Source organism: Cherax quadricarinatus, chromosome 20, assembly GCF_038502225.1.
Source record: "Cherax quadricarinatus isolate ZL_2023a chromosome 20, ASM3850222v1, whole genome shotgun sequence".
Classification (NCBI taxonomy): Eukaryota; Metazoa; Arthropoda; class Malacostraca; order Decapoda; family Parastacidae; genus Cherax; species Cherax quadricarinatus.
The window spans coordinates 27,034,407-27,047,170 of NC_091311.1; the positions used below are offsets into that span (position 1 = coordinate 27,034,407).

The following is a 12,764-nucleotide window of genomic DNA, read 5'->3' on the forward strand; positions in this document are numbered from 1 at the left end:
ATGAACATCAATAAACGAGTTGCAGTAAATCATCCATACACTACACTCCCTGCAATCTCATACTGTAAGTACTGTATGCACAAAGGCATGAATCCTGTGACCCAGAACTAAAATCTAGAAAAATTAGAAGGCTCTTTCAGTGCTGATATAATCTATTCAGTTTTGCTCTATGCATAACAGAAGCAGAGTTTTAGGACACTACAGCACAATATATCAGTACAATAAGTAAGTACAGCACAGTACCCATCTGCATTAAAAAATGAATAGTTTAGGTAAAGAAGTTCTAAACAACTGAAAAAAGTTAGTAATAAGAATACAATTAAGAATACTTGTAATGTCACTGACTGTACTATACATAAAATACTTGAATTATTGCATCTTCCTCATATAATTTCTCATACCACAATATAAATGGTAGTATAGGCATCACTTAATTTAAAAAATTTCACTCGTTTTTCAGACTTATGATAAAACAATACTGTATCTATTTTTAGGTTTCGGTGCCATGTTTTATTGGAATTTTATATGGTTGTTATTAATGAAGAATATTACAGGCTTACCTTTTACTTTTCTGGGACAGTGTCTTGCTGTTAAAGTAAGAAGCTGACCAAGTAGTGGTTCAAGTTTTTGAGTCAGTTCTTCAAAAGATGGACGGGATGCAGGTTCAATCTGTCAACATTTATTTATAACTTAGGAAAAACAGTGCCCAAATAACACAGTACATGTACAGTAAAACAGTTGAAAAATCAAATTTTTATAAAAGCTGATTCTGCATCTCATGTATGCTGCACCTGCTTTTTGCTTTTTGCTAAAGAAGGATAATGAATTTTTTTAAATAGTTTTACAATATATAAAAGCTGTTTTTAAGTATTTTAAGAAAAAAAAATACAGTGCACCCTCGGTTATCAGCTGTTCTGGATATCGGCCAACTCGGTTATCGCCCATTTTTTTGGCCGAAATTTTATTCCGGTTATCAGTCGTTATTTCGCTTTTCGGCCATATTGGAAGCATCCACCCGCCCGTGCATTCGTGAGTCAGCCTGGCTATGTCTGTGGGCGAGTGAGGAAACTTCTTATTTATTTATTTATTTATTATAAATTTGTGCACACATACAGAGGTACAAAAAAATACAGATAAGAGCAGTATGCCAAAGCCACTTATACTATGCATAGCATTACGGGCTGGCTTAAAATTAACTTAAGATTAACTAAGCAATGATGAAGTCAGTGATAAAACATTAATGTAAACAGATTACTATAAAGCACAAGTGCTCATTCATCCAAACATTTTGCTATAATCCATTGTTTTTTGTGGTTATTGATTGAGTGCAACTGCAAAATAAGCAACCATGGCCCCAAAGAAAGTTCCTAGTAAAGTTCCTTTGGTAAACCTTAGTGCAATTACAACTGAGAGTCTTGTCCCTTTTTTATATCATTAGATTAAACTCAGTTGTACTATAGCTCATTCTAGCTCAATACATAGTCAGTACCAAAGTCATTATATTAGACCATAGTGTAATTACTAGTGAGAGCCTGGTGCTATTTTAATTTGTATTTCTACATTATTAGATTAAACCTAGTTGTACTATTGCTCACTCTAGGTCAATACATAGACTATACCAAAGTCATTACATTAGACCTTAGTGCAATTACAAGTGAGAGTCTTGTGCTATTTTTAATTTGTATTTTTATATTATTAGTTTATACCTAGTTGTACTTTAGCTCATTCCAGCATAACACATAGCCAACACCAACTTCATTATGTGTATTAGTGACTATACTCTACATGACCAAAATGCTATAGCTATATACTTGTCCAAACTTCCCACCACTACAGATATCAGTACTAAAACTCAACACACAACTCAGGATATAAATAACCATAATTTAAACCTAGAAGATGATTGATCATGTTGACCCTGATCTAAACCTACATAATCTGACACACAATCAAAACCTATTGGAAAGTAACTGCCTTTACTACACAGTATCACAAGCCAGCACTATCCTAAACAATGATAAAAGTCTATCAGTACTTAACTACAACATCAGGTCCTTAAGCAAACACTATGATGACCTCCTGGCACTCCTTGAATCACTAAAGACGCCCTTCTCCTGCATTATTCTCATCGAGACCTGGCTAAAACAGGACACAATAGATATCTACCCTCTACCAGGATACACAGCAATCCACAACTGCAGACCATACCAAGTTGGGGGTGGTATTGCAATCTATTACTCTAACCAATTATCTTGTATCAGCACCAATTGCTTTAGTGATGAATATGGAGAATACATTTTTGCTAATTTTACTGTAAAAAAAATTAAGACGCCTATAACAATCGGTGCCATTTACCGGATACTCCACACTAACATCCCAAACTTCAGTGAGAAATTAAAGGCACTAATAACAAACAGACAAATGAATAAGCACCACCTTCTCTTAGCTGGAGACTTCAACATCAACCTTGGCCTACTAGATGATCAGCCTGTAACTGATTTCATCAACAATATGAACAACACACTTCTCATACCAACAATAACTAAACCAACCAGGCTCACTGAGACAAGTGCAACCATAATAAACCACATATGGACCAATATACTAGCCCCCCTTAAATCAGGGATAATCACAGATAGCACTACAGACCACTACCCTACCTTCCTCTTGACAAACATTAGTAAACCACCACTTGAATACAACAAAGTCTCATTTAGACTCCATGAGGAGGCCTCAATAAGGAAGTTCACAGCTGACCTAGAGACTGTTGACTGGCCTACAGAATTCTCCAAGGCCAATGGTATTGACGACTGGACAGACATTTTTCTTAATAAACTACTTAGACTATACAACAAACATTGTCCTATAAAAACGAAACAGATCACAAACAAACGGCTTGGTTGCCTATGGCTAACCAGCACCATTCTGAAATCCATTGATTAGAAACACCAATATGAAAAGCAATATAGACAGGGCTTAATACACAAAGATATTCTTAAACACTATTCATCAGTCCTCACCAAAGTAATAAAGAAAGCCAAACAACTATACTACTCCAGTAGATTCACTGACACAAGAGGAGATATAAAAAAGACCTGGAAAACACTCTCTCAGATTCTAGGGACCCACAAACTGAAAAAAAAAAACAAGAATATTGTCCTAACTAAACCTAATGAAACACCACTGCAACCCACCGACACAGCTAACAAGATAAACGACTTCTTCTCAACCATAGGTTCTAATCTCGCCAATAAAATCCCACGTACCAATGCCCATGCCGGGGACTACCTAGATGGGAATTTCCCAAATTCCTTCTGTCTTGCTCCAACTGAGCCCACGGAAGTCACCGAGATTATAAAGTCACTTAAAAATAACTCAGGGAATCTGTCTCATGTCCCACCATTATTGTACAAGAGAGTGGCCCATGTACTCTCGCATACTATCTCATTGCTTTTTAACAAGTCACTAGAAGCTAGCACCTTCCCGAAACTACTCAAGACGGCAAGGGTTACACCAATACATGAAGGTGGTGACCTTACAGATTCAAACAACTATAGGCCAATATCAAACTTACCATTGCTATCCAAAATCTTTGAGAGACTCGTGCACAGGAGACTATATTCATTTATAACATCACAAAACATACCAACCCCTGCCAATTTGGATTCAGGAAAAATAAAAGCACTAACGATGCAATTATAAAAATGCTAGATCTGCTTTACACAGCATTGGAAAATAAGGAATATCCACTAGGAATTTTTATTGACCTAAGAAAAGCTTTTGACACAGTAGACCACGGCATCCTACTCCACAAACTTGACCATTATGGTATAAGAGGCCATGCGCTTGCATATTTCAAATCTTACCTTACTAATAGGTACCAGTATGTCACCATTAAAGACACAGCATCAACAACACAGCCACTTGATACTGGAGTTCCGCAGGGAAGTGTCCTTGGTCCCCTGCTCTTCCTCATATACATCAATGATCTTCCAAACGTATCTCGACACCTGAACCCCATTCTCTTTGCTGACGACACGACTTATGTCATCTCTCACCCTAATCTTGCAACCCTCAACACCATTGTTAATGAAGAGCTGATCAAAATATCGACTTGGATGACAGCCAATAAACTTACGCTTAACGTTGACAAAACCTACTACATTATGTTTGGTAGCAGAGCAGGAGATGCGCAAATTAACATTAAGATCGACAACACTCTAATTACCAGGCATAATGAGGGCAAATTCCTAGGCCTATACCTCGACAACAACCTGAACTTCAGCACCCATATCCAACACATAACCAAAAAAGTCTCCAAAACGGTTGGGATCCTCTCCAAGATACGATACTACGTGCCGCAAACTGCCCTTCTCACACTATACCATTCACTTATATATCCATACCTCACCTATGCTATCTGTGCTTGGGGTTCAACTGCAGCAACACACCTAAAGCCAATAATAACCCAACAAAAAGCCGCAGTAAGAATAATCACTAAATCCCATCCCTGGCAACACACCCCCCCACTCTTCATAGATCTAAACTTACTCCCTGTTCAGTACATTCACACTTACTACTGTGCAATCTACATCTACAGGACCTTAAATTCCAATATTAACCTTGACCTAAAATGCTTTCTTGATAGTTGTGACAGAACCCACAGGCCCGGTGGCCTGGTGGCTAAAGCTCTCGCTTCACACACGGAGGGCCCGGGTTCGATTCCCGGCGGGTGGAAACATTTCGACATGTTTCCTTACACCTATTGTCCTGTTCACCTAGCAGCAAATAGGTACCTGGGTGTTAGTCGACTGGTGTGGGTCGCATCCTGGGGGACAAGATTAAGGACCCCAATGGAAATAAGTTAGACAGTCCTCGATGACGCACTGACTTTCTTGGGCTATCCTGGGTGGCTAACCCTCCGGGGTTAAAAATCCGAACGAAATCTTATCTTATCTAACACCAGACATGAACATCTCTATGACATTCCCCGTGTCCGACTAAACCTTTACAAAAATTCAATGTATGTCAAAGGCCCTAAAATCTGGAACACCCTACCTGAAAATTCCAGAACTGCAGACACATTCATCACCTTCAAAACTACCATCAGAAAACATCTTATCTCCCTGATACACCCTGTCAACTAATAATACGAATACCACCTTTTGGTTAACACTTACACTCACTCACCCATTTGACCATAAACAGAAATATCAATCTCAATCTCAAAATAATGAATCTTAACTAGTCATAAGTTGGCCTGTGATACTCCAATACTGAAACTACGTATAGTGCCAAAACAAAAGCATTCACATTGCTAAACTCACAACTAGTATTTAGTCACTTATCCATAATACCAACTTATCTCATAATTTTGTAACATTTTAAACCTAAGATTTAATATAAGTCTGCCCGAAATGCCTAGCCATGCTAGGCGTTCTAGTGGTACACTCTGTAATTATTATTTTACTACATGTAAACCACACAATAACCAAATTCTGTAAACTCAGCATTGTAATACTTATAGAGAATAAAGTTTGAATAGTTTGAAAGAAAGCGAGAAACACGATGGAATTTAACCCTTTCACTGTTTCAGTCATATATATACATCTTACGAGCCAATGTGTTTGACGTATTAATACGCCAAAATTCTAGCGACTTCAAATCAAGCTGGAGAAAGCTAGCAAGTCAACATGTGAGAGAATGGGTCTCCATGGTCAGTGTGCGCAGTATAAAAAAAAATCGGGTAGCCAGTGGTGCATTGTGGGAATGCCATTTCAGCAGTCCTTGTTCAGCATGCCTAGCAGTAAGAAATATCTGACTCCCCGGCAAATCTGGGCCTCTTCTCTTCCCAAGTGATCGCTCTAACACAGATGTGTCAGTGAAAATGAATTTCATGGTTTTGATGAGTTTGTGACAGAAAGCAATGCCTAGGATACTAGAAGAAAGAGAAAGAAAAATAAAGAAAAGGAAAGAAAGAAAAAGAAAGGTAGGTATGTAGGAAGGACGGTGGGGAAGAAGGGATGGGACCCCATGGGTGTTGACAGGCAGTAAGGGTAGTGAGTGATGGTATAATATGTCATTTTGACAGCAGCCACACACTGACACACACACAACACCAAGCTTCTAGAAGCGAATAGCAGTTCTATGAAAGCATCCAATGACTATATATATGTATATATATTATAGAAACCAGAAGGGAGGAAAGAAGGAAAGAATGAAGAAGGAAAGAATGAAGAAAGAAAGAATGAAGAAAGAAAGGTAGGTAGGAAGGAAGGAGTGATGAGACAACCATTTACCTAGGATAACTACCTAACACAACTACCTGCTACTACTTTGAAGAAAACTGCTCAGACAAGGTGTTTTGTCTGTACACATACAAAAAAATGCCCACAAAAACGCAGACACACTCGTTTTATGTGCGAGGAGTGTAAAACACCATTGAGATCCACAGAGATCAAAGAGATCCACAAGCTGCAGAACTTCTAGGAACATGTCCAATGACTGTACATTTGTATATATATTATAGAACAATAGTAATAAACAATTTTTTTAATTGTTGGTTTGTATAAACAAGTTTTGTACACAATATAATGATAATGTTTGTGCGGTTGTTGTGCTGCATACAACGAGTGTATATATGTACATTGCACCTTACTTTGGTCTCACAGGCCGCATAAGTTACTTGGAAAAAAAAATAATGGAAAATACAAGAAACCTTCAAATGGGAGTAAATATAAGTGTACTGGGTGAGTGGCATTTGCTGCTGTTGCCATATGCAGCTCATTTTCTGCCAACTTGTTTACAAGTTTATTGAAAACAAAACGATGAAAATATTAGTGCAGTTATTGTGTTGAATACAACGGTAACATATAGTACCATATGGTACAATGGTGCCATAGCGTGCAATGGTACCATATAGTATTGTACCATATGGTACAATGGCATATGATACAATGGTACCATATGATACAATGGTAGAATATGGTACAATGGCACCATTTGGTACTATGGTACCATATGATACAATGGTACCATATGGTGCAATGGTACCATATGGTGCAATGGTACCATACAGTACAATGATAACATATGGTTCATTGTACCATATGGTACTGTTGTATTCAACACAATAAACACACTTATATTTTCATCATTATTTTGTTTACAATAATTGTTTACAACAAAAATATGCAAAAATGTTGTATAACAGTAAATGTTCTATTATATATTTGCAAATGTACAGGAACTTGACATGTTCCTTGAGGTGGATGACAAAGCGCTTTGTCTTGGAAACTGCCGAGTCAATAGCTAGGTTGCATCGCCACTCACTCAGTCTTGGCTGGTGTCTCATGCCACCAACACCACCTACTGACCATATGGTACATGGTATCATGTTACAGGGTACCATATGGTACATTGTACTACATGGTATAGGGTACCATGCAGTACAAGACACCATATGGTACAGATACAAGGATCCCTATGGAAATAAAGTCACCCTGACTTTTTTGGGTTATCCTAGGATTTTATACGTATGCTATGTATAATAATCCATGTAATTGTATTTCTGTACACCTGAATAAACTTACTCAAGCGCATGTGGCATCGTAAGTACAGTAGGGCCCCGCTTTACAGCGTTTTGCCTTATGGTATTCCGCTAATACGGTGATGTCAAATTATGACCAAAATTTGTTATATGGCAAGCGGTCTTTCAAATACGGCGCCCCCCCCACCCGGTTTGTTTACATTCTCCGTGACCACATCTATTATGTCAGAAAATTTTCCAAAATTTCAAGTGTTTTAAAGTTACTGCGTATTTTATATGTACTCTGATAATTATACTTATGTGTACCTGTATCTAAATATACTTACACACTGTGCTGGTGTGTAGATACACATTAAAATCGCTAAGTCTCTTTCTACTCATGATGCCAATACATGTACTATGTAATAATAATCACTCTTGGGCACACTAAATGTCTTATTTTACATTATTATAGGCATTTTCATTAATCCATCTATGATATTTTCCTCAAAATTATATATGAAACCCGTTACATAGCATATAAACATGATACATACACTCACAGAATAAAAATTGACGTAAATATGAGATGTTACAAAGCAGCTGTGTAGGTAGTGTCGGAAGAATTACATTTTCTCTAGTCAAACTGGAGGATAACTGTAGAAAAATATTCTTTTCGTATGCCTTTACTCTATATACAGCAATTCACGACCCATGTGGGTTTAGTGCTTATTATAATAATAATAATAATAATAATATTATTATTATTATTATTATTATTATTATTATTATTATTATTATTATTTTCATTCACTCTAAAAATGGTGTGTTGCTGTTTGTTTATTCTGTACTAACTTGTACACAATATAAGAGTATTTGTATTGTGAGGTAATTATTATTATAATAAAAAAATATTGAGGTAAATGTTTTACAAACTCTTACAAATGTACGCAAATGAACTAAAAGTAGACACACATTAATACGCATTTATTTTGCCTGACCAAGTGATCGCCCACTACCTGTTCAGTTTGTGTTCTTACATTGTCTCAACTCTGTATCTCATTCTCTCTCTCGTTTACTCTTTCGTTAACTAGTTGGCTCTCATTGACGATGGCGTGTAAGGTTAGCTGTCATAAAAAGAGAAGTCGTAAGCCTCTTGCTTTAGGTGCCAAGTTAGAGGGTGATGGTGTGCCATTCTGATTTTATTTAATAAACACACTGCCATTCATCTCTCACACATTAATATTAATATTTTAAGGTAAGTAATAAGTGTACTCTGTGTGTATCTTACCTTTTATTGTGTTTTTAATGCCTATTTCTATTGCTAACTTTGATGTTGGTGAGGGGCTCTTGATTTAGGGAATTGGATCTGTGCTTCAGTTCCCTGAATTAAGCCTGAATGCCTTCCACATCCCCCCCAGGTGCTGTATAATCCTACGGGTTTAGCACTTCCCCTTGATTATAATAATAATATTGCTAACTTAATATAAGTTAGTGTAAACTTGTATGGCATTTATTGCATATTTTATATGTGCTCTGATAATAATACTTGTAGTGCTGTGTGGTAGCCGGGTGGAGGGACAACATTACATTTTCTCTGCTCAGCCATCAGAGAAAACGTGTATGAATCTGCGTTTGGCCTAGCTACTCCCCCACTTCGCTTTTGTTTACAATTTTCGGCATGAATTATTCATTACTTCTCCCTTCGTTTATGATGGCATCTAAAGGTAGTTGTTAGAAATTATTAAATTCAGTGAACAAGGTATGTCGATGTTAATAATATGGCTCTGGGCCACAGTGTAGGTAGCCAGTAGGTGTAGCCCAGGCGGGCTACACCTACCGGCTACATACACTGACTTCCTACAAATAAATACTACTCACCTCCATTCCTATATTAAGACTACACATATTTTAAGGTAAATAATGAGTGTACTGTATGTGTATTTTACCTCTCTGAGATGTTTTAAATATCGTATATTAAGTATGAGATGGGGAGCCAGGGCTACCTACACCTGGGCTACCTGCACCTGACTTCCTACAAATAAGCACTACTCACCTCTCTCCCTACATTAAGATTACAAATACTTTAAGATAAGTAATGAATTTACTGTGACTGTATTTTACTTTGTGTGTTTTTAATGCCTAGTTCTATTACTAACTTAATATAATTTAGTGTAAACTTGTTGTCTGGCATTCATATGCATTTATACATGGAAAAAATGGTGTTCTGCCTTCCGGCGATATCTGCTTTCCGGCAACAGCCTGGAACCTAACCCGCCGTATAAGTGGGGCCCTACTGTAAGTTTATTTAGGTATACACAAATAAAGTACAGTAGGGCCCCACTTATACGGCAGGTTAGGTTCCAGGCTACCGCCGTAAAGTGGAACACCCTTTTTTTTTTCCTTATAAATGCATACAAATACTAGATAACAAGTTTACACTAACATATATTAAGTTAGCAATAGAACTAAGCATCAAAAAACAATAAAAAAGTACAATACACACATAGTGCACTCATTACTTACCTTAAAATATTTATAGTCTTAATCTAAGGTGAGATGAGTAGTATTTATCATAAGAAATCAAGTGTGGTATGTATGGTAGTCAGCTGGGTTACCATACCAGGCCACCCCACCCACACAATATTCTATTACATTTAAGCATCCCAGAGCGATAAAATGCATATACAGTTTACTCATTACTTACCTTAAAATATTTGTAGTCTTAATCTAGGGTGAGATGAGTAGTATTTATTGTAAGAAATCAAATGTGGTAAGTATGGTAGTCAGCTGGGCTACCATACCAGGCCATTCCACCCACACGTATATTCTATGATATTTAAGCATTCCAGAGCGATAAAATGCATATACAGTTCACTCATTACTTACCTTAAAATATTTGTAGTCTTAATGTAGGGTCAGGAGTGAGTAAACGAGGTAAAACGAATAAAATAAGAGAGAGAGAGAATGAGTACATGAGAGAGGACAGGCGCAGAGTTATGTAAACAAACCAGGTGAATGTAAGTTTTGTAAACAAATTGTACATATCTGGTTTGTGTACAAGTTGTCTCTACATTGATACGGTAGAATAAATAAAGAAGAACACTTCCATTTACATGTAACACCAATTTTAGAAGAAATGACGCTCTGAGTGAAGGCAATGGAAATAAGTCACTCTGTCTGACTTTTTTGGGTTATCCTAGGTTCTCTACACATATGCTGTTATGTATGATAATCTATGTAACTATTTGTGTATACCTGAATAAACTTACTTACATACATACGAAAGGAATAATTTTCTACAGTTACCCCCAGTAACACATTTTCTCTTATGTTAGACTAGAGAAAGTGTTTTTCTTGCCGTCACTTGTACAAGTTATCTGGCTACCACATCTCATATTTATGTTTATTCTATTGTGGGGTGTATTTATCATCTTTATATGTTATGTATCGTGTTTATTATACAGTGGACCCCCGCATAACGATCACCTCCGAATGCGACCAATTATGTAAGTGTATTTATGTAAGTGCGTTTGTACGTGTATGTTTGGGGGTCTGAAATGGACTAATCTACTTCACAATATTCCTTATGGGAACAAATTCGGTCAGTACTGGCACCTGAACATACTTCTGGAGTGAAAAAAATATCGTTAACCGGGGGTCCACTGTATAATTTTGAAAAAATATCATGGATGGATTAATGTAAATGTGCATATTAACGTAATACAGGTCCGCCATCACAAATCCGGCAATCAGTTATTCGGCACTAATTTTGGCTAGCATAATTTCAAATTTCCAGGGTCGCCACACCAACCTGCTGGTACTGTCTGGTGGCGCTACTTGCTGCATAAGTCATTCCAATTTCTTTTTCTCCATTTATTGTTTTAACCTGCTTACTTTTAGCCCTAGCCATGGTTCCAATGATTAAAAGAAATGCTTCTCATTATGTAAAGCACCTACACAGTACATTATCCATTAAAGATAAGGTGGCTTTGAAGCCACTGTCGGTTGTCATGAGCTCAGTCTCATGAAGCAGGAGAATATGCTTTATTATTACGCTAATATCAACACTACAGCTTATTTGCCTATCACAATTGATCTAATGTGACATAAGAAACAATATAAATAACATAAAACATGTTAAATACTCCAGACTGAATAATATTTGGCATAACACCGAGCAGTTCGACAGAGTTATGAAGAGGATATGGTAAACAAATACCATTCTCCTATCCTTGTCTTGGTGGCTTATATTAGAGAAAACGGAGTATAGCACAGGGCTATGATATACACTCGTACTCCACCATAAACATGAAACAAAAAAGTTATTTTCTCTCTATAGATTATCACACATAGCAGCATATGTGTAGAGAACCTAGGATAACCCCAAAAAAAGCCAACGTGGCTTATTTTTAGTACCTGGCTTGGATTAGCCATACAGTGGACCCCCGCATAACGATGGCATCACATAGCGATTTTTCCGCATAACGATTACTTTTATCGCAAAATTTTTGCCGCGCATACCGATTAAAAACCCGCTTACCGATTTTCGTCCGAGACGCGTCCAATGTGCCCTCAGCCAGCCTCACATGTGCCGCCCCGTCCCATTGTTTACCAGCCAGCCTCCGCGGTAACATCCAAGCATACACTCGGAATATTTCGTATTATTACAGTATTTTCGGTGCTGTTTCTGGAAAATAAGTGACCATGGGCCCCAAGAAAGCTTCTAGTGCCAACCCTACACCTCAAAGGGTAAGAATTACTATAGAGATGAAGAAAGAGATAATTGATAAGTATGAAAGTGGAGTGCGTATAGCCGACCTAGTCAAGCTGTACAAGAAACCCCAATCAACCATCGCTACTATTGTGGGCACCAGAAAGACAATCAAGGAAGCTGTTCTTGCCAAAGGTTCAACTGTGTTTTCGAAACAAAGATCGCAAGTGATGGAAGATGTTGAGAGACTCTTATTGGTGTGGATAAATGAAAAACAGATAGCAGGAGATAGCATCTCTCAAGCGATCATATGTGAAAAGGCTAGGAAGTTGCATGACGATTTAATTAAAAAAATGCCTGCAACTAGTGATGATGTGAGTGAATTTAAGGCCAGCAAAGGTTGGTTTGAGAGATTTAAGAAGCGTAGTGGCATCCATAGTGTGATAAGGCATGGTGAGGCTGCCAGTTCGGACCACAAAGCGGCTGAAAAATATGTGCAGGAATTCAAGGAGTACATAGAAA

The 12,764-nt window shown here is 37.4% G+C and overlaps 1 protein-coding gene across 1 annotated transcript in view; it reads right to left on the reverse strand.

Annotated features, from left to right (window-relative positions):
• cdi (center divider) overlaps positions 1–12,764 on the reverse strand; it is a gene marked incomplete at its 5' end in the record, with an annotated part of 68,393 nt that overhangs the window by 29,267 nt on the left and 26,362 nt on the right. Inside the window, 1 exon segment of the mRNA XM_053793264.1 lies at positions 561–669. Coding sequence (XP_053649239.1) covers positions 561–669 — 109 coding nt within the window.